The 23,992-nt window shown below is 44.5% G+C and overlaps 1 protein-coding gene across 1 annotated transcript; it reads right to left on the reverse strand.

Annotated features, from left to right (window-relative positions):
• Positions 1-434: 434 nt before the first annotated feature.
• Positions 435-23,992, reverse strand: ccnd2a (cyclin D2, a). The gene is made up of 5 exons (XM_061036756.1): positions 23,525-23,992; positions 21,914-22,129; positions 18,143-18,302; positions 10,841-10,989; positions 435-4,591 (listed from the first exon to the last, which is right to left on the reverse strand). Exons 1-5 carry the CDS (start codon positions 23,717-23,719, stop codon positions 4,418-4,420), a joined length of 894 nt encoding a protein of 297 aa, XP_060892739.1. The 5' UTR covers positions 23,720-23,992; the 3' UTR covers positions 435-4,417.

A 23,992-nucleotide genomic window follows, 5' to 3' on the forward strand; every position in this document is an offset into this window, starting at 1 on the left:
GTAAGAATAAGTGCAGGTTGCTAACATCTTTATAATTTGTTTTTGCATTGATTTGTCAGTAGTTGTCCATACATTTAGATATCACTTACATTTTATTTAGACAACAGGCACTTATAAGATACTGCTGAGTTCATATAAGTCCTTTTTTTTCTGAACCAGTACACTTCCTAAAGCTTTTGATGCAAGATTTATGTCCAGGGCTGAAATAACAATTCATCCATTTTCCTGTTGTTTAAACTTTTCTTCCTAAAACTCAGCTTTCCATGAAAAGACACACTGTCGGACATTAGTCATCACTCCTCTTGCAGCTTTCACAAGATTAAGTTGTACAGCTAAGCTTCTTTCTGCAGTGTCATTGCATAATCACACATACTTCAAATCTACTGAAACAATTGGATAGAGCTGACAAGAAAGAGGCATGAGAACTACTGAGCTGATGTGTTGTCACACCCTTTAAAGCAGAAGTTTATTGAACAGAGGTTGTGCAACAGACATTTGAGGTACATGATATGAGTTTGAGTGGAGGCGGGGAGGGGGGGACTTAAAGGGAAAACTGCACCGCTGAAACTTTCAGATATCAGAATATTTATGGTTGTGCCTGACAGGTCAAGCTCAACCCACTATTTTGCTGCGGTCACAATGTTGTGCAGACGCATGATTTCAAACCAATCTTGGTCACATGTTGAATCCATATTTACTGACATTCGGCATTTCAATGTTTGTATAAAGCAAGAACTTTGGCCTTCATAGAAGTGCAGTTTTCCCTCTTTCACACAGAATAAGTCGGATGTAGCACCAACATGAACAGAAATCTATCTATCGAAAACTACCCCTAAAGGTTTCACTGTTGTCGTGCCAACCCCACCTTCCCGCTCCATTATGATTTAAGTCCAAGTGGAAGCTTTACATTTATCCTGTTTCCCATCTCACTGAGCAAGTTGTTCCCGCACTAAAACAGTGGGAATCATCCACAAAAACACCCAAATGTGGTTGCTTCCGCATCCCCACTGATTATTTCTCCTCCAGTCCCAGCTCCCTAACTGCAGAGGTATAGCTGATGGATTTGTGTGTGTTGCGTTTTGTCCAGTTATCCTGAGGTATAGGTAATACCACTGACGCAGAATGTGACGGAAGAAGGAGAGCAAAATAGATTAAAAAAAAGGGGGGGGGGGGAGGGGAAGGAGATAATCTATCTAAGCAAACTGTCAAACTGTACAAAGAACATTTCCAGTCGAGTACTCATTTCATGTTCTTCTATCACCATCTACTTCGTTTTTCTGAAGGTATCTCTTAGACAGTAAAATAATTATATTATAATACAAATGTTTATAAAATAGCAGCACACTCAAGTGACACATCACAACTAGGTAATGTTATTTTTTGTATAAATGAAACAAATTCATAGCTTTTAGCAGCGCAAAAAGACAACAATAATTCAATAAAAATATTGACATTTTTTTCTTGATGTCTTCACACCTTCTCCTCTGTCCTCTCTTCACTTTGGAATACAGTATCTCTAAATCTTAGAAAAACCCTTTGGAGGGTCTGGTCGCCCCATAAAATATATCAAACACAAATTGAAAAGGTGGTCTCTATATATAACACATGCAACAATACATTGCAGGAAAGAAAAAAAATCACAACCATGAAGTTTGGGAGAGAGCTTACATCAGGCAAACAGAGGCAAAACGAAGGGGTCAGATCAAATGTTCAAATGGGGATGTTTGGGCAAATTATCATTAGATCGCCCAGTTCTACTGAAAAAGATATCACTGAAACATTAAATCCCCACATTTTTCTTCAGTCTGACAATCATACACTCAAGCAAAGTCACATACCATCATGACAAAAAAACAAAAACAACTCAAGCATAAAGTCAAAGACACCTCGCTGTGGCAAAGCAACGTGTCCCCTCAAAACAAAACAAAAATCTGTCTCTTGTTTTTGTGCTGATGTCTGCCTGGCTGGTGAGCCCACTAACCAATGAGTTGAAGCAGCAAAGCTCACAGAGGGACACAGATGTGTTCACTGACAGACACTCAGCTTGAACTGCACAAGCCAGCACCGTAGAAAACTGACCAACCACACCGCAACACAACATCAGTCGAGGTGGTTTTCGAACAAAAGCTCTGCTCTGTCTTAAAACAAAAGCAAACCTCATTGCCCTCAGAAGAACATGTGCAAATATTGGATGTTACAACCACCCTTTCTTGTAGCTCATCGCTGCCCTTGTGTGACTGTCTGTGGCTGTGACGCAGATAAATATGAAGAGAAAAAATTCAAGTAAAAACAAATATTTAATTTCTTGACAGTATAAAATAAAATCAAACCGAACCCATGGATGAGTGAACTCTATGTGTAGACCTGCTCCAATTCATGCTTCTGTTCATTTAAATTTAGTCATCGACTTGCACTTTGTTTGAATAGGAATGTTTTTTTTATTTTTATTTATTTATCGGAATGTCCTCTCGTCGTAAGTTGTGGAAAGCCTTTTTAATTTGACTCTTGCTCGACAAGGGTATATGTCTGATGATTGGGAAACCAGCCCTACAAAGTAAACCAAAGAAAAGGCTAAACAAGGAAAAAGAAAACATCCATTCACCTCCGATCAACACCCCACCACCCATTTTATTTTTTACTTTTCTCCTTGGGAGCATGTTCTCTCAAAGTGCTTTGCCATTGAAATCATATAGGGGAGCTGAAAACTTCCCTATGTGGGACTCCAGATGCATTGACAGTATATCCTCATCCTGTACTCCTCAACACCCCCTCCCCCCAAACAAGTTCATCCTCACATGATCTGGCACTGTACAGTCTTAGTTCCTCTTTTCATTTCCGTGTAAATGGAAACCATGAACGACTTTGTTCACTTAGCTGTGTCATTGAAGACACTCATTATAAAAAATGAATGTTCATTCCATCTCAATATGTAGATATCAGGGTTGTACTGTGATACCTTTGGGGCGTCTCTTGTTTATTATCATCTTACAGCCACTGGCTGTAAATCCTCCTCGTCTCCTACACAGCAGCATGCTCCTGCACCACTAGAACCCTCTCTGTCCATCAGTGATGGAAACTGTAGCCCTACTTCTTATCCTCTCCTTGCAACACCCTGTTCCCTCCATGCAACTGAATACAGAGAAGTCTAACGTCCTCTTGACATTAAAAGCATATCCTTACTTTCTTCAAGACATCGCCCTCTCCTGGTGTCACATGTGCCACTTAGGCTGCACATGTGAGAGGTCATTACGACTCAAAGCAACCTTTCACAACTCAGGAAACACCAACAACGTGTGAAAGAATGAAGTATATCTGTAATATTTCATCTACAGAATGGCAGTAATAAACAAACGCCTCACATCACCTCTGAGTCTGAGGTGTCACACCTCTCTTAGAAAGGTGCAAGGGGCCCCTAAGAGAGAGTCCCTTCACCTGGATCCTCCTCTTTTTCCTGTCTCTTGCACATGAGTTTACTGTTGGCCAACAATGAACCATGATACACTGTTAATGCAGGAAGGCAGTGATTGAGCATAGATGTCGTGTTATACCGATGTGCTCGACGCCGTAGAATGCACACTGCTTATATGCGTAGATCATGTAGCATTCGAATACTCACACATATACACATACACACACACACACACACACACACACTCACAGGTATGCACACAAACTGCATACAAACTGACACACAAGCAGCCTGACAAAAGGAGCTTATTGATATTTTCTACTCGTTTCCAAAAATCTGTCCAATAATAAAATTAATAATAATAGTTATTACTAATACTACTCATAATTATTATCATTCTGTCTCTTTCCTCGCAACGGGTCCAATCATTCTTTAGCAAAATGTTCTCACAGCTTCCTCAATCTGTCTCGTTTTTTGACACACGTAGACTTTGAGGGAGCTCGAACACGTTTCCCCCCTCAGCCACGTATTTAAAAGTGATAATACTCAAAGAACACCAAACAGAGGAAACAAAACGGAGATCCATGTATGCAATTTCTGAATGCATTCGACTTCTCTTACCATAACAGCCTCACAATCAAGCTATGGTTAAAATATAACTTAAAGATCATACTCATACAACCAAAGGCAGAATGCAAATATGATTGGCTTCCCTTCTGTTTATCCAAGACACCACAGAGCTTCTTCTTGTATCAAATTTGTAGCTTTTAGACTAGAACATCATAGAAGATCTATTTCATGGCCAGGTGTTTGTTTTTTTTAAACTTGAAGAACAGAAAATCTACAAAAAAAACTAGCAAGCATTGTTCTTTTTCTTGTAAAGGGCTTGTGTTTTTTAACATTTTTTGTTCTTTTGTTCTTTTTTTCTGCTTTTAAGAAAATTGAGTTTTTTTTCATGATGCTTTTTTTTTCTTTTGTAAATCCTGTGCAATGATGCCCTCTAGTGGTTCACAAGTTGACATCGCGGACGTCTGTTGGGGTGGAGGACTGATCCAGCTCGTCCAGGCCTTTGCCGCTGGTGCCTCTCTGTGTCTGCTGCTGCTGCTGCTGCTGCTGCCGGCCCTCGCGCAGGCTGCTCACCAACACACGCTCAATCTGCTCCTGGCACTCTTTGAGAACATCCTGAAATGTCAAAACAAAAGGGAGGACAAGATGTAAAAATCTGTACATTGTAATCTGGGAATGGGGGCAGGAAAGCATATGCTCCTTTGTAAAGCGTCTCGAGATATCACTTTCAAACATGTCCTCCAGAAAATTAGTAGAAAGTTTCCGTCAGGCCTCCCCTGAAATATTCCTGAGTTACTTTTTAACACATCGGGAAACTCTCCCTGTCGAATGGGCGAGGGTCTCAGGAGGCGGGTCATGACATAAAAAGACAGATGTGAAAATGGCGGACGAAGCAAGAGTCTGCCGCTCTGATGATGGTTTTGGCCTTTATATCAATGCTATGTGTAGGTCAACATATTCACAGTATCAATGAAAGAGCAGAGAAGAACAAAGCAGCATACATATTGCACCGCTATAAATGTATTCTCACACATTTCTAACACCACAGTTACTTTTGAGCTGAGTTTTTAACACAGCTACATGATTGGTCAGCTTGCTTTTCACCGTTTATTTCTGTCTAACTCAAAGGAAAAAAGTAGCACAATCGCACACTGGGAAAAATGGTTTCTGCAACTATCATTGCCAGTTACAAAAGTATTCTGAAAACTTTAGTCAATGCATGAGAAACCGGGGCCCCTGGTGTGGCGGCAGAGGGGCCCCTGGTGTGGCCCCTGGGCAAGCCTGGGCCAGGGGTTTTAAATGACCAGTGGTTCTCTAGCAGCCCCAGTGTGGACACAGACCAGACCAAAGCATTACATCAGCCCACCAGGGTTGTGCACTGAACACCACCCCGTAGTGATCATGAGCACATACACACACATGCATTAACACACACCTCCACCTCCCCCATCTAACCGCCCACCTACCCCTCCACCTCCGCCATTCCCGAACGCACACAAAACCCAAACAGAAGTAGCCTTGACAACAGCGGCTGAAAACACAGGTAGTACTAAAGCTATGTTAATTACATCCACCTCCTGTGGGAACACAAAGGTGGTGCTTTTTTAACGAGAGCCAGTCTGTGTGCCTGCCTGCCTGCCTGCAGGGGATCCATCTGAGACCTGGCCGGCTCGCCTTACACCATCAAAGGCCGCCGCGGCAACCTGAGAATCCACCTGGGAGAGGAGCCTCTCAACAGCGCTGAGCCCTCATATCCTCCCCTGATGGAGGGTTGACAGAGGGGACAGCGCAGTGCATGAGCGGAGAGCAACTCACCGGGGAGGGGGAGACGTGGGGGAAGTTAAGGGGAGAGGGGTGCTAAATGAGGTGTTAGCAAGAGCGTCAGAGTAAGGTCAAACTGTTTTTCTTGGAAAGGAACAGTGTTGATAATCATTTAAGATTCTTAGAAGTCAGAGCAGACTGCGGCAACAAAACAAGATAATGTGAGAATTCCTGTCTGAAGGCCTGGTAAAGACCTCACACTGCTCTCTGCTGGTGAAATGTGACAACAGTTGCTTTCTTTGAGCTCTACACACGCACAGACACACACACATGCATAACCCCTGCCTTTAAGCACCAGGCGTCTGTGGGAAACATGACTGAGAGCGCCCCATGGCCGGAGGGATGGGTGAAAGTGTACCGCTTGTGGAGCGGAGAAACATTCTTTAGACATTTACAGCTAATTTAAACCTGATGGGCCACAGTTTGAGCCTGTGTTATAGCTGCTGGTGCCGCTGGGCCTTGATGAATAGAGGACTGAGGCCTCGCTCACATCGGAATTGCTCTTCAGGAGCTGCACACGGGTGAGCAACGAAAGGTTGCGGTGTCAAAGGCCAAACAGCATGACATATTACAGGGTGAGACATGTACGTGTTGTCACAGGGAAACTACCAGTTTCTGACATCTAACCCAACTCTCCAGACGGATGATTTGTTGAAACTCTTTGCAAGTGGGCACTTTTATGGAGGATTTTTTTATTTTTTTTTTACAGGTGGAATCTCTTTAAAAGAAGTCAAAGAAATCTTCTGCAATAAAAGGCCTGTGACAAAATAACTCCACCGTGAGGTAACTCCCGTCTTGAAATCTCTTTTATTTAGACTTGATAGAATCTACCAATTAGCTCAGAGAGTATGTTGGGTCACAGTCCATGAAGATTGATTTGCTGTTGGGGAGGTTGGACTGATCTGGGCTTGGTGCCTCTTGAGAGAATGTCTCCCCTTGCTTTCGCTCTGACGTGGAGGAAACCTGATCAGCTTCTGTCCCTTAATCTCCTCCAGAGGTTGGCCGCTGACATGGGCGCGCGCACACTCACAAACACGAAATCTTCCCACCAACATGTGCTCCATTGGTCATAAAAAACTCAATTCCTGTGAGAAAATTAAGTCGAGCGAAGAACATGTAAAGGAACTGCCTGTGTCTTACCGCAAGAATGCACGCCTTCACTTCTTAAAAGACACACTCCCCCCCAATCTCTGCCGCTCTTAAGAGCACTGATTCTGATCCCATGCCAAGACCCATGGGCTTTATCCGAGAAACTTTAATGACTTCAATGTGTGACTACTGGAAACACCAACACTGCTTTCAGAGAAACTTTAGGTACTTGGATTCTGAGGGGACCAACAATACTGAAAAAAAAAAAACCCATGGGAGGTAAAGCGGGACTTAAACGTCTCATTCTGCAGCCTCAACCCAGAAAAAACACAACATCACCCTCTTTCTCACCTCAAACATACACCACACTGCAACAATCTGATTTTCTGGAGAATCATGGCATGCACATTATCATCCGGCCGACCTTTGTGACACTGGCAGTAGGGGGGGGGAAGTCGTGCAGACAGACAAACCCAAAAGGAAGAAATGTGTGAAGCCATGGAATGTGTTTTTAACTGCTGACTACACCACACAAGACTGTGTTAGCTACTCGGGGAGGACTCGGTGGTCAGACAGCTGAAGCAAACACACACCCATTGACGACACACACTTCTGATCTTAGGGAATCTTAAGACAAAATATCCGGAGGCTGACACTGGAAATAAAGAGTCACCACATGACTTAAATGTTAACAAGTTACAATAAAGAAATGAGACTACTTAGTTCTTTAACCCGCATGCCGAGATACCACCAGTTGTGACGCTACAGGCTATGTTAATAAAGATGATATTTGCCAATAGATGCATCTTTGTTTGTGTCCTTTTTTTTTTTTTTAATAAACATTAAAACCAAATCTCCCCTTTATCACATTTCAAGTCTACATCCATTCATGGTGCAACTCATGTGAGGACTTATCAATGGAAACCAAAGTGACCTCACAAGAGGAATGAGAGCAGCAAGAGAGGAAGAAATGGGAAAATGTGTTTCCGTTGTCTCAGTGTGTGACCCGCAGCGCTAAAAAAAAAAAGATGAATGAGAGACAGAGAGAGAGAGTCAAAACGAAAGAATCTAGGAAGTGGTGGTCTTTAAGCTTTGCACTTTTCTAACCTCTGTTTCCTGTTTTAATCCTTCAAAATTGACATGGCAGCTCTGCACACAACACCCTTATCTCCTATTTGACCTACTAGTCACCAACATTTTTTTTTGTGTGTATTTTTTGTGTAATTTTTCTGTGTATTTCCCGGTTTTCTTACTCTGACATCAGAAACACCAGTCACAAATGTTTGTGAAACTTAACACATTCCCAAAATTTTTAGATTTGTATCACTCCACATTGTGACTCTGCACAGCGCCATGTCTGCTGTCCCACACCAGGTGCATGTGAGGCTGCACACATTCCTCCAGCAGCCCAACATGGTGACTTGGTCCTATCACATTTCCACTGGAAAACCACAGCTTCTGGATACCACAGATGCCAGAAGGGTGCCGGGGGGGGGGGGGGGCGTTGGCCATGGTGCTGTTGGCAGCAGCAGCAGAAGTTGGCGAAACTTGTTTTGCCTTCATATTTTGCCTGGCTCTTTGTGCAGGCTAGCTAAAAGATGCTATTGCGCAGCTTCTACAGTGCCAGCCAAAACCAAACACAACACTTTTGGACTCAGGTTCACAGCACCACCCTGATGACTGCAGTCCAAACTGAGGTTGAGGTGACCCTTGGGTGTTGGATTGACGTATAAAGTGGTTCAGCTTTTGGGAAAAGAAGGTGGGGTATGTGTGTCAAATGGCACTTCCAATGATCACCATTTCCTCTTTTTTTGTGTGTGAAAAGACAATATGTTCAAACTGTATAGCCAACAGTACATAGCACTGAAAACCACAAGAGTAATGCTGACAACTACTCCTGGACATTTGTCATCGGGTGTTTTAGCTGTTGTGTCACAAGTTGTGCACATGTCTGATGTTAGTTTTCCTGTAACTTTGTGAAGTTTTGTCTGGCATACGAGAGAGTATCTAGTTTTTATACCACAGCCTCTCATGTGCTGTATGTTGAATTAGGAAAGGTGCCCTTCGTGTGTTTACTGCGAGCCATGGCTTGTCTGAATCCAGGAATGTGAGGATTTGATCATAGAGACACAGAGCGACTTAATTCCCTCAAGTCTGAGACCTTGCAGCCTAAACACACTGAGGCCCTGTGCTGCTGAGGTCAGCTATTTGTTTTTCCTCAGCTGCTAAGCGAGACTTCACACTGCTCGCACCAGAGGGAGCCATGCTTTCCAGCAGTGAAGCATTATGGGCCATAGGAGGAGACGAGAGAGGGCCGATTGTCAGGACGAAGGCATGACACCGCCCCCAGTGTCCTTTTCACACTTTAACAGCTTTCTTCCTCCTCCTCCTCCTCCTCCAACGTCGCCTCCTTTTGGGACAGAACTTAACATACCATGGTCCACGCCTTGCTTGATCTGCTCCCTGTGCAGCGAGCACACATGAACTCTATACGTTCATGTTTAAATTAAGACTGCCAATACCCCCAAAAGCCTTCCTGAACATGTTTGCTATCAGTAGTACTCCTGCTAAGGCAGTGGCCTCTGAACTGGAGCTGCAACTTATGCTGTAGTTGCCAAATTCACCACATGACGTCACTGTTGTCATTTTGCAGTAGCTGAAGATAAAGGGTGTAGGCTTAAGTTATCACCTGATCATAATGCCTTGTTATATTATCTTTTTTTAACAGATATTTTAGTGAGTGTTTGTCAACGTTATTCTCAGCTGTAAGTTAGTTCAGAGACAATTCAACACGAGACGCAGCACTGTAACAAACGCTGAATTAAGCAAAATGCTTTTCAGTGATTTGTCACATGATGGGAACACAAAACAATATTTTGATTAGTTTGGACATAACGCTCTATTACCTTACGTCTCTGTCTCGCCATTGAACACTGACAACTTCAGCCACAAGCTAACTGGTTTTATTGTGGGATTTAGTGTGAACTTTGCAACCTAATTTAGACTTAAACAAAGCTGGTGCAACAGGACACACTGGTCCCTGAGCACTGCACTGAGGCAGCCATATATTAAAGTTGGATCACATGAAGAAGTCAGATTTCCTCATCGTCCAACAGCTTAGCCCTCCCTACATTTTGCAGCTTTTTTCCGCCTAAACATCCTACACAGTGAGCTATAGCTAGCTGAAGCCCTCTTACTTGGCCGTGATGAAAGCCAGGCAGCTCAGACTCAGTAAAGGCCCTTCTTGTGTTTGGACTAAGCTCAGACACCTTCGCAACATTCACTGTACCCGGACAGACACACAACAGCCTGGTCAGCATTCTTGTCAGCGACAGAGCACATTGAAGATGCTCCCAACATGGCTCGATCAGAGGATCCTTTATAGGAGAGGGCTCCGAGCAGCCTAAACGGACTGATGGAGAGGAGAAGAAACCTGCTCCACTCTACTTACATCTGTTAGTCATGTTTTTGGTCTGACATTGATGCAGTCATTTCTTTCAATGAAGATACTTTAGTTATTAGTTTAGGGGCTCCTTTTATTATTTTCTCATGTTTCTCATGACACATCTTGGCTGTAAAATCCGATAAAGATGAGTTTGTGACTCTTTAATACGCTTGTTTAAAGTGACAGACAGTGTGTGTGAGTGTTTCAGTGGTGATATGATGAGTTAAGTGAGACCTTTAACTGGAAATATAAACTGACTAAAAACATGAAAAGCTTCTCAATACAGCAGCAGGTGGTTCATAGACTTTCTGTAAAAATGGCGCACGGCTAAATACCGGTGAAGCACACAAACATTTACACCTACTCGTTCAGCTATTACTCAGAAACATACCCAGAAAATTTCCAGGCGCATGTAAGAAGTTCTGAGTGCAAGCAGGGACAAAAGACCACACTGGACTTGAGTGTTTTAACCAGTTGACAAATGACAAAGGAATTTAAAACAAACTCACCACTTCTGTGTTTGTGATTTTGGCCAGCAGGTCTGTCAGACTGTCGCCCCACTGTGACTGGTCGGCTGAGTCCACCTGCAGGCCGCAGATCGCTGCCCCCACACTTCCTGTGGCAATCATGGAGGGAGGGTACATGGCGAATCGGAAATCTGTTGAAGGAGACAAAAGTTGTTGAGTTAAATGCTTCTTCAGGGCTATAACTTTGTATATGACTTTAAGAAGGATTGACCAATGTGTTAAATAAGAAGTTCAGAGTTTGACAAACTAAAAGAGGAGATTTACACTTAATTCTTTATTCAACAGGTAAAGTTCCTTAATTTGCACATTACGTAACACTTGTTTAAATCCAAAGTAGAAAGAGTAGAGATACATCCCTTTGCAGAGATAATATGATTTAGTAATCTAGTAGTCAGCTAATACATAATCCTTCTATTGCAGCAGGCCTGAACGCAGCGCTCACTAATGACCAGGGGCCTGGATAATGAGGGTTCACTTGGCTTGTAAAGGAGCTGAAAAGCAACCACCCTCACCCGCTCCCCAACCCAGCCCCCCTTCCCCCAGCCCGGCCCCTTTTCTTCCATCTCCTGAGTAAATCGTGTGCTCGCTGAAAAAAAGCCGCATAGCGCTTGGAAAGGGAGGAATAAAGAGGCTCAGTGCCTCTGCCAATGCTCACTGCTGTAGGTCCTTTTTCCACGTGTGGTCACAGGCGTGCGTCTCAAAGACCAATAACCTTGTTAGCTCCCCTCACTGTCATTCATAATGCAAATGAGACAGCTTGTGAACGGGCCAGAAGCCCGAAAAGGCAAGGCAACTGGCATACAGGGACAGAGAGAGAGCGAGGGAGAGTGAGGGAGACAGACAGACAGAGAGAGAGAGAGAGAGAGAGAGTTTTCTCTTCACAAACAGAGGCTCACACACACACATACACACACTCGCTCCTTTCTCTATTCTCTCTTTATGTCTTGCTCAACTTCTACCTTTCTTTTTGGACAACACATGGCCTGCTTAGATGGGGCCAGTGAATGGCACACATGCCCCACTCTTTGTTGCTACAACAGGCAGCGGTTTGCATTGGCGGCCCTCCTATCTTTTAGCATATTAATAGAGTGGCTGGCCTGCGAGAGGGAAGGCAGAAGAGTGTGACTCCATTGTCCAGAGTCATCACCTCATTTCACCCAATTGAGAGACACAGCATCCATCCCCTCTCTGCTGATACCAATTCAACCAGACAGGCCGGACAAAGAATGTGGCTGGACTGGGGGACAGGGGGTCGGCGGGGGGGGAGGAAGATGAAGAAGGAGGGATGGACGGTATGGCGACAAGGCAACAAGGAGAAAGGAAGGGGAAGGTGGTGGGCTCACTGGGAGAGGAGAGGGGGTGGACAACCCCGGTGCACATCACTCTCAAGTCTGTGTCCAGACTCTTGTGAGGTTTTGGAAGAAGAAAAGAGTCGCCCTCCAGCGACCCTCACCTCCTGTCTCCATCCCCCCCCACAAGTATGCCTCTGTTCCTGGGCCACCTATGGGCTGGAGGAGTGGGCAGTGGGGGCATAGAAACAGCCTGCACATTAACATATTGCCATATTCAATTGCAAAGCAAACGATGGCTCTGAAGAGATTTTTCTTCCTTCTTTTTTTTCATGTGGAATCAAAGAGGTAGGCCCTTTGATAGCTGTAAAGGCAGCCCCTCGCTGCCTTTTTAACATGCACAGCCAGGCGCTTTCTCATCTTGTGGGCTCAGTGTTGACAAATAAATGAACTTATTATACACCCCTGTGTTAGCCGCTGGGCTTCTGCCAAGGGGCGATTTATTAAAGGCTACCTCGAGCCAAGAGGAAAGAGCACACAAAGCCCCACAGCATTACATCACTGCTGTAAGAGCACAACTTTCTTAGGGGGGGGTAAAAGGACAAAGGCATACACGGATTTACTGTACGTGTGGAGTGAGCGCAGACTGACAGGCAAGGAGGCAGACACCATGGAGACGCAGGCTGGAAACAATGCACTGATGGCTGCATGCTTTAAGACGCAGACACTGACGGACACAAACGCGCACACACACAGAAACACACAAACAGCACAGACGTAGGTTTGTGGGAGAGCAGAGTGGTGGGCAGTGGGCAGCAAGCTGATTTTTCGCACTCAAGACAAGACAGGTCTGTAGCAGAACAAGGACTCGCGCGTGCAGCCGATGCGGGCTGACACTCTGGCCTGGTGGCTGCTGCATGTGGGGGGAAGAATGGCCGTATTTTAGGAGCCCCTCATTGATATTCATGCTGAGGATAAACAGTGTATGTAGCTGAGTGGGGACGCCTGCGATGGAAAGCTCCCTGTGAGCAGCGGCTGGCTGGCCTGGCCCGCACGCCTCTCACCCCCTTCAATGGCCCTTTCTCCTCCCTGCGCCCCCTCATCTCCATTCCTCCGTGCTCCTAACCCCCTGAAACTTCATCTTCAGGCCTCTGGTCACACAGCCTGCTGCCCCTACATGGCCCACTCCTCCTGGGTGGCTGCAATGCACAGTGTGCACATTAAACTTGTAAATTAATTAAAGTTGGAAAGTTGAACAACAGCCAAAACAAGAAAGAAAAACAGCCAAAAGCCCTCCTTCTCACCCTCTCCTTGCTTTCCAGCGCAATAAATCAGGGTCTTGTATTCTATACGTGTAGAGCGTATTGACCTTGTTTATAAAGGGAGCAGCATTACGAGGACCCGGGGCACGTTGACTGATTAAGGCCATAAACAAACATCATTTTGGGATTGGCATGACAGTATGTTTCACCACTAATGCAACACAGCCTGGTAGTCAAAACAAGGTCTGTGGAGACTGCTCAGGCTGTACACCTTGTGTAGAGACACACAACAACAACTGGACACGAGAATTTTTTCCACATGTAACAAAGGGGGAAATCGCTGATTGAGATAACTTGATACCGTCGCTATCTGACATATTCCATTGGCTCTCGTTCCAGACTGTCACTCTGGAGACAAACGGAAAAAAAACAAAATGTAGGAGAGGCTGAGTCACGCACCCTATTCAGACTCAAAGTAATTGAAACTCATTTGCCAAAAAAACAGAATTCCTCATTAACTGTAGCACCCTGTGACATCCCTCTTATGTCTTGCACCATCATCTCCGATGTAGCAGCTGCAGCCTCATGGAGGTGGTGATGTCAGCGATGAGTGAGCACTCAGATGTGGACCAGATCAAAGGTAGGATGCAGGAGAAAAAGAAAATCACTTCTCACCCACGGGAAAAGCATATATTGGTAACAATATTTGTGCTTGCTTTAAATCTAAAACCATTCCCTCTCTTCTTGTGTTTATCTCTGCTGGTATGAATAAGACAAAATAAGAAGCTTAGCGGAAGTGATTCAACACTCAGGATCAGGAACAATCGGGAAAAGTAGTTTGGGGACTTTGGGATTGTCATGACAAAAAAAGGTTCAGGTCAAGCTAGCTGCCACATTTACTTTACCTCATATAACAAATATTAGTCTTTGTGGTTAACCTGACTTCCAGGGTAAACATGTAAGCTTAAAAGTATTCTGATTGCTCATCCTCTAAGGTTGGATAGTCGACGAATCTACATGAAAAATCTTTGTCTTTGTGAGTCTGTTGTGACTCAGCTGGCCACAGTATCTAAAGCATGGTGCTGATTACACCAGTGAGGTGAAGAAGGGGGAAACTCAGGACATGCCACTCGATGATTCACTCTGTGTGTCACATTTTTGGGCGCATACTTTCAGCGAACTTCTTCCTGCCTCGAATGTTGACGATGCAGCCTGACCGGACATGACTGTGCAGCGTGTGGAGAGACGATAATTTGATGGAGGAGGTGGGCAATTTGTCGGGGGTTCTGACTCATCGAACATGAAGGGGATTTTTATGTAAACAAACACCAGTAAAGACCATTTCATTGACCACATCTGAGATGAATCATTCATCTCCAGAATGAGGAGCTGAGCCTGGAGGGGATTCTCCGTGCAGCAGCCAGGAGAGGAGAGGAAGCTGCATGGAGCATTCCTGCCTCTGGACCAGCGAGACAGCTCCCATGAAGAAAGGCCTTGATGAGTCATTTTAGAATATTTGACTGTTGAATGAAAATGGGCAAGTTTGAAAATAGTATGTCTCTTCCTGTATATACAAAGAAACCTCAAGAATTTGAGGCACACAGCTTGGAGACCGGTGGAGAAACAGAAAAAAAATCACAGAATAAACCAAAGTCGTTTGGGCTCTGATACAGCTCTGCATAGCTCATCTTAGCCGATTTAAATGTCTAAACTAATGTACAATAGGATAAAATATGCAGGTTCTTAAACCTCCTTTAGGGTTTGGAGCTGCATTAAACAGTTCACAAAAGAAACAAATAAAAAGTGATGTTTTACAACCCATGCTGCACAGCTCTGCCTCTCTCGTTTTGTCAGTCGGTGAATCATTAGTTTGTGTTCGGAACTAACCAGTTAATCATCAAATCCCCTCACACAGACACAGACAATTCAAAAAAATAATCACAAACTACTCTGAGATTTAAGAAAATCGAGTACTTCATTATTTAAACCTCTTGTGATTTACATCCAGACTTGTAGCAAAGTCGTCATTGTGTCCTCCGGGACAATTGACTCTTTCTTGGACAGCAATGTTGGCCCCAGTCCAGAGTTTTCTTTTGATCAACTTCTATGACTATTGTCACCATTCCGTCCATACCATTACAGAGAGGGCTATTGGAGTCGGTATGAAAAAAATGGACCATAATCCCTGCCAATATGGCGAGAAGACGGAGCTCAATAACTGCAGCAGACAGGTTGGGGTGCATCTGTCTGCCCCATGCACCCCGTCCATTCTCCCACTTTACCTCGATTGAATAAGAATAGAAGAGGAAGCTCGGAGTGCTTGGTGTCTGTGTGCAGGAATGGAGGTTCATAATCTCCCTTAATGAGCTTGTTTCTGGGCTATTATCCGGCGGGCTGCCTGAGGGAAACGCTGGTGTTTCCTATCAAGTGGCCCTGCGGCGCTGACCCTCGCATGGCTCTGCATATGAAATGTAAGGGCCAAGCCTTTTGTCTCCTTTCTCCCAGCCTCTAGCTTAGCTCCTGAGCCATTTGCATAGTCCTGAAAGGACCAGCCAATGTTATTAATTAATACAGAGCCAGCCTGCGCCACCTGACAAAATCCCACCGAGTGGCCCGAACGGAACTGTTTCATCAAAAGAGAGGAGCCATTAGGAATGAGAGGCCTCATTCTCCACTTCTCCTCTTCTCTCTCTTGTTCCCTTGAAAACAGAGAGCCGTGGTTTTATGCGTGTTTTCTTTTTCAGAATAGGGGGGCGGCAGTGGTGGGAGTAGTGGTGGGTGGTGGGTTGAATGAGACTGTATGAAATAGGAAGGCCACAGGTGACCCGTTGTCAACTGTCTTGCAAATGTAAATCCTCCTGAGAGACCTCTTCCTTCTGCTGCATCTTTACCTTCTCAGCTCAGAGGATGTCTCAAGGAGGTTTCTCACCAGATAACCCGAAGATTTACGGCTGGGAACGTTCCACCAAATGGGGTTTCGAATTCCCAGAGATCTTCAGATGCACCAAATTGTTGACTCACTCGCTCTCTCTCTCTCTCTCTCTCTCTCTGTGTTGCCCTCGCTCTCTGTTTGCCTGGATACAAGTCTGAGGAGAACATTCACAGATGAATGACCTGTTGCTAATCCAGAGCTATCTGCAGAAAGTCTCTCCCCTAAAACGCGCTGTCAGGAGGACGACTCCAGGAGGCTCGTAAATCTAATTCCACTGCCTCATTGAAGCAATTAAGGACAAAGTGCATGCTGAGTCTTTCACAATGTTGCTTTGGGAATATGTCTGATCACTGGCACGCTGTCATTCCACACGTTAATCCATTGGCACAAAATAAGGGGTGATAGATTCAGGGTCAGAGAAGGAGAGCAAGAGATGGAAGAGAGGAGAGAGTGTAGGAAAGGCTGACGCAGAAAAACACTGAAAGAAATGGGCGTGTCCTTTCAAAACTTTGCAAACTTGTGTCGGAAAATGTTTCTCACCCTATCATATCCATTGCAAAAACAGTGCAGGGAATGCCATGACTTTTTGTTGTAAATACCTGTCACCTCCCTTGAATCTATTCATCGAACCATACACACACTCCTCTGAATGATGTCAGCACAGGGAGCTATTTCCCATGAGGGGGTGTAGTTAGCATTCCTGTTGGAGGCCTGCAGAAAAAGGAAGCCGCTGCTGGTGGGGGTTACCCAGAAAGTGAGAAAGAAAGGAGTGTCAAACAGCCTCTCTGTGGGTGAATTGTGTAATTTCCTCATTTATGTTAAGATAAATCCTTTGGGACGTTTTAGGATAAGAACCCCTGTCCTGTTGGAACGTGGAGTTGGAGGTGACGCAAACAGGAGAAACCTGCCCTGAAGAGAATCCTAACATGGGAAAGCTATCATGTCCTCCAGCTGTAGGGCGGGGAGGCGTGAGAAGTGAAGGGGGAGAGAAAGAGGGAAGGAAGGCGGCGGGGAAAGAGATATGAAAACATGACATGCCTTAGGATTGGGCAGTGCAAAAACAATACACTCCTCCGGCTTTCCCTCACTCCCCGCTCCCCCTCGCACCCTTCTACTGTCTCGACTTCATCAGATCACGTTGAAGGCTCCCCTGTCCCTCCCACCACTCGCTGAATGTTTGATCTCGAGGGAACAATTCACCTCAAGAGCATGAGAGACAATAGCCTGCCTGCCTCCTCCCCTGTCCGTTCCTCTTCTCGACCCTGTGTGACATGGGAATGCCCCTCAACCAGGCTCAGTCTGCTTTGAAGTGTTACTGGATGCTCTGGAAGTCACTGATAGGCCTTTTAAAACATGACCGCATACCAACCGGGAGAAGACAAATGATGAATGTCAGTCCTAAGAGGCTGATGCTGAAATGTCTTTCATGACACTTTTCCTAGGCAGAATTTTTTTCCCATTGGAGGTAACGCATTTCAGTTAAGTTCCGGCGGGCTGCGACTGGCCCACAGCACACCTCTGAACAGAGTTGTTGCCGCATGTTATCGAGAGAGACAGCTTTGATTCTGCGCTGAAAGAGGAACGTGCAGACACAGATATTTTGCAATATGAGAAAGTGTGTTGATGCAAGCTATTATTGCTTGGCAGCTCCTCCGTGATCAGTGACACTTGCAACACCAAAAGAAAAAAAGAGATACAGTGTTGAGATGACACCGCACTCTGCACACTCATCTTTTGGATTCAATTAAAACAGGTGTTATTCAAACAGGACAGTGAATGTGTCGCTCCCGTCATATCCTACCTGTGGCACACAGGGCGATGAAGGTTTGGACATGCTTGCGTATAAGTGCCAGCTTATCCTTGGGCAGCGGCAGCCTCCTCACAATGTGCTCGATGAAGTCGTTCGGCGTTACTGCTGCCAAGTTCCACTTCAACTTCCCCAACACCACCAGTTCCCATTCCTAAAGAGAGAGAGAGAGAGAGAGAGAGAGAGAGAGAGAGAAAGAGAGAGAGAGAGCACTTTTTTTACATGTTGTAACCATTAATTTTGAACTTTGATACAGTTATAGTAAAAGGGGAACAATATCAGTTTCATGTTACAGCTACACAAATATAAGTCCTTGGCACTTAATATTGACCAATTATTTGTTTTTAATAACCAAACATTGCTGGCAAACTCCTTAATACTGTATAGACTGCAGACGTTTACATTTGCAAGGCTGTCACCTCCTCTGCTTTTTGTCTGTTTTAAAGATTTTTGACTCAGGTTTTACCCTCTCACACTGCTGCATTTAACGTCAGCTGTTCAACCAGTGACAGTGCGGCTCAAAATGGTCTCCTCTGTAGGCCCCTGGCCCCCGTACATCAGTATGTGTGGAGGTTAAGCATTATTGTTATTACATTAGTCTCTGCTTGGCCGAGCCTGGGACAGAGAAACACCAGCAGCACCACCAGGTGACCTCACAGCACCGTCTCCCTCTCTCCGTCTGCCTGTCTGGCATCTGGGGACTTTCCTAAAGAGGCCCACCAGAGGTTCAACTGTGTGTGTGTGTGTGTGTGTGTGTGCATGCAGGTCTTCATATGTGTGTGTGTGTGTGTGTGTGTGTGTGTGTGAGAGAGAGATTGTAGAGAGAAAATGGATAGGAGGGCTGTGCTTGTTGAACATAATCAGCCATAAATCTGTTATACATTAAAAAACTTAAACAGAATTTCAGTCCCTAATCTCATCTCTCCACTTCATCATTCAATCATTTAAACTAGGAAAAATCTGTATTTTGTGTTGCAACAAGTAATGGGATTATTTTAGATACTGCATCTTTTGTTTTGCTGCCAATTCAGGTAAAGCTTGGTGATTTTAAATTTTCCCTTTGAGCTGACGATGAAGACTTTATTTCAAATACATCATATTTCTAGCACTCAGGCACCTGAAGAGCTGTGGATTCACTTACTGCTCTTTACTTCAAGTATTTTTGAAATAGCCTTACTGTATTTGCAAATGTGATGACACGTGCAAATCTAGATGAGTGTGTGTGCGTGTGTGTGTGTGTGTGAGGAGCACTAGGTGTGGCGTTCTCCTCTCTTTGAGCGTTTTGTTACTTTCACTTGTTCGAGGAGGAGGTGATTAACGGAAGAGTTGGTGACTAATTTGGGAAAAAATGTCGTGGTTTGGTTCCGGACTGAAGCCTTGTGACTCGGGCTACGGATGCTCTTCATTTTCCCTTTCACGGAGAGAGAGAGAGAGAGGGAGAGAGAGAGAGTGAGAGAGCACATGGACTCAGTCATGAGACAATTCAACATGGCTGCTGCTGCTGCCAACTTGCAATATTTTAATCACAGCCACCTTAGATCAGCTTTGTTATGCTTTCTGGTCTTTTTGGATGTAAGGGGCATGGATATAGGACTGAAAGGTCCAGTCCAATCAGTCCTCTGGTTTAAAGGTGAAGGCATCTTCCTCTGCTTGCTTTAAGACGCTGCGACCAGGATCTCAAACAATCTATAATTTGATCAAATGCAAGTTGTTTTCCCACTCCTTTTCCTGCCACCTCTAGCAGCATTTCTGCATGAAGTCGGGATGAGCCAAAGTATGAACGCAGCACGATATATTCAGTCCCCGCAAGCGATTGGGAGGGGTTGATGACATCAAATCATGTGACCGGTGAGCCATCGGTGCAAGTATTGTGCATGAAGTGAGGCTGCTTCATACTGTTTTCTGCTTGCAGGTATATCCTTTACCACTCATTCTTTCACACTGTAAACACACCCCATTACATGTACTATTGATGCCCAGGCTAAAACCATTCATTATATCATAATGGCTCAGTTGCTTTTTTCACCAAGTTTTCCTTTTCACGTCATGTCCTGCCTTTTGAGATCCCCCACCCTCCTGCCAGCAGGTGACGGTCTCCCAATGTGAAGTGCATAATATAAACAGACAAGTCGATAAGATTTTAGAAGAAGCTTGTCCTGAAATTTTCTAGAAGATTTTCAAGAGTGCAAGTGTGAAAAAAGGCTCTACTGACCAGCAGTGGTCAGTGTTGACTGCCTCCTGATCTGTGAAAACCTTTTCCATCAGTGCCAGGGAGCGAGACTCAAGCGCAGTAAGAGCTACCAGCCTTGCAACACATTCTCTGTGCTGACAGAGTGGCAGGCAGGCAGGCACCCACTTCCTTCTGCTACTGCCTTCCTCTGGTCACACCTTCTTTGTAACATTGCGGTTCTCTTTACAAGAAATTGTTACCAAAGACGAGGACAAAAAAACGATCACATGCCCTGAGCAGCTGATCTCTGTTTCCTGTATCTGCATGTCAGCCAAAATACTGCCTTATACAGAAACAGAGAGATGAGGCCCCGGCTAAACAGTTCAAGGACTGAGGGCTTTGTCTCAGACTGAGCATAAAGGTAGACGCACTCAGTTTACTTCAAAATGGTTTAGAAAGTGCAGCTATTTCTCTTAATAACACACTCTCTGTGTACTTTCTTAAAACTAAAGAGATAAAAAAACTTTAAAGCAATCACTGAGAGTGGGGAAATGAAAACCAACACAACAACCCCAAAGACAAATCCATCAAAGAAAGTGATCAGAAAACATCAAAAAGTGACAGCAGCTTGTCAGGAACTTGAATCTGCTGCAGACCTCTGAGCAGCAAGGCAGGCCTGCAACCATGAGCCATGTCTGATTCAGAATATGTGGCCTCTTTCACAACATGGGTGGGATTGGCTGTTGTTTACCGAGGAATGTTTATGTAGCACCACAGAGCAGTGGGGAAACACTTATCTGATGGGAAACTGAGTTAATTAATTGGTTTGCACTGGTGAAGGCAGCTGGTGTGATTGTGCCAAAGATGCCGAACTAAACTCACAGAGGAATCACATTTTTCTTTTTCTCCAAATGACACAAAATCATCCCTGAATCATATTTAGTAGAATTATTTTGGATTGAAAAATGCATATCAGCTCTGTAAAAAACCGCAAGAGACAGAAATAGTGCAGCATGACATAATATCAGAAATGTGTGCATCCCTGGTTATTTTTGGATGAAAGCTGAACTGTAAAAGGCAAACTTGAATTTCTCTGTGTCTCTCGCTCTCTCGCTGACAGGAACAGAGTCAGAGCTTTGGCTGGAGTTCAAGCTGACCTCGTTGCTCCTGTGGAAATATCTGCCACCAGATGGCGATGGAGACCGTCACACAGAGTGGACTGATACTGTAAAAACCCACAGGGTCTCTTGTACAGTAAAGAGAGCACTTGTGGAACAATTCAGCCTGAGGCTGTCGCTTTCAGTGCACCTCTGATGACGCTGCAGTGCAAAGTGGAGGCAGAACTACAGATCAGTGAGGTGACAGTGGTCTGAGTCTACTGTGAGCATGTTTTCATCTTGAATGGATAAAATAAAATTGTTTTTAAAGCAATATAACAGAAATAACCCCTGCTGTCCAAAGCAAACATGTAGAAAAAACTACACCATGACTTTTGTTGGCTTTAGCTGACGATGACAAAAGGAACCCTCAGAGGTGCCACTGAATATTGTGCCACTGTGAATAATTTAAAATGTGTTGAACCAACTGTTGCTTACCAGCAGCTCCTGCGGTCTGATGGAGTTATCTGTGTAGATGCAAAGCTTCTCTGCTGTTAATGGACGAGTCTCTTTCAATTTGGATGCAAGAAACATGCAGACTGCTCCCAGCAGCTGCAGGTTACACTTTTTGGTGGGTACCACGGCTAGAAATCTGTCTAAGTAGTTCATGGCCAAGGGAAAAACTTCTTCCTCGCACTTCTGCTCCTCACAAACCTGCAGAGAGAGAGAGAGACCGAGAGAGAGAGAGAGAGAGAGCAGACAATGCAGCAATGTTCAGCGTTTGGATTCAGTCACCCACCCTTCAGTGACCTGGCGTATTTTCCAGAACATGAAATGTATATAAAAGTTTTTATGAGAGAAAGAAACAAAAGTGGAATCATATAAAGAGCACATATAAATTCAATGACACACATAGTTGGGGCCCGGCCAAGAATCTGCGCCCAGCCCTAATCTGTTGCGACATCATCCATTAATTAGAAATAGATTCTTAAACAAAGAATGGAATAAATGTCAAACACAAACTGTCAATAGAGTCACATTCCTGCAGTTCATTCACCAAGAAATGAATTCAAGTCACAATCAGCCGAGCCAAAAAAACACCCCGACAGCGCAGCACACGGAAACACGTTTTTTTTGTCATTCGTCATATTTTCATAAAATAATTAAAAATACAAATAAATTATGTGGACTGATTTTCTTCACACGATAATGTTCAGGGGTCTTTACCACATCATACCCGACAATTCGGATCGAAATCCAGAGCCGATAAATATAAATAAAATGTCAAAATAAAAGAGGAGTAGCAAGAGGCTGGGGTGATGTGCGTCACCGCCGAGCCGATATATTTATTTCAAAAATTAATTAAAAATACCCAGTGAGAGGAACCCCAACAATAATTATATGAAAATAAAGCTCAGAGGCTCAGGATTCTGTACAGGTGCATATTGCTCAGAAATATTTGATTTAGTGTCAAAAATGGAACATAATTCCAGAGAGAGGCTTTGCGACAGGGTGCAGACCTGAAGCACAGATAAGGCCCTCGTCCCTTCCGACATTTTAAACAGAAACCTAAAAGGTTTGCATCGCTTTTTCTGATCATTTTTCATATTCATCGGACACCAGAGAAGCCCCTCTGTCATTCCCGATGTCTTTCAGTCGCTGTTATTGCCTTTATGACACTGTTAAGTCCTCTTAAAAGCGCGAGCGCTCCTGTAAAAAAACCAACATGGCGAGGGGCAGCATTGCATTGGGGAGTGCATACGTGTGCATGGAAATATTCAGCCTATCTAAAATAATAACATTAAATAAGCAGTGAGCAGCTCGTGCAGACAACATGTGAGGCACATAGAAGAAATTCTCCGGTGTCACAGATTTCACAGCTACAAGTTTCATGAAAACAGCGTTCATGAGCGGACTTAAAAATCGGGAAGAAATAACAGAAAGCGACACATTTGGTAAATATGAGGAATAAGCGGTCGGAAATGACAGCATTAAGAGTGATCTAGTGTCTGGAAATTGCAAACAGCAAATCAGTAAGAAAGAAATAAGGGGCTTTAAAGTCGAGCACGGAAATAAGACGACTTGTCAGCACTCGGTGTTTCGGTATACCTCCAACATCCAAGTCGCGACCATCCTCCTCATAAACGGCTGGATATCTTTCTGGACGCCTTTGAAATAAGAATACTGCGGTAGAAACCTCTCCTCTATGGTCAACAAGCTCTGCAGGACTCTGTCATCGCACAGGAGGTTTGGATCGGGACGAGCTCGTATGATGGTGTCCATTTCGAGGCAGAGCAGCTCCATGGTGCTGCTGCTTTCACTTAAGTCAAAAAGTAGGAAATCTCTCTCGGAAGCGTCAAAACGGCGTTAAAGAGCAAACAAAACAACGCAAAAAAAGATGGCAGGGAAAGTATTTAGAGGCATAAAAGTGAGACTGCAGGGCTCCGTCAGAGTAGTCCTGCCTCTCCTTGTTGAGAACTTTTTCCTCTCTCCCCAAAGCGAGCCTCTACTTTCATCCGCCTCGACAGATCAGGCGAATTTCAAGCCTGCCCTGCATGCGCACTGACGCAGTTACCT

This window comes from Labrus mixtus, chromosome 4 (genome assembly GCF_963584025.1).
Source record: "Labrus mixtus chromosome 4, fLabMix1.1, whole genome shotgun sequence".
Classification (NCBI taxonomy): Eukaryota; Metazoa; Chordata; class Actinopteri; order Labriformes; family Labridae; genus Labrus; species Labrus mixtus.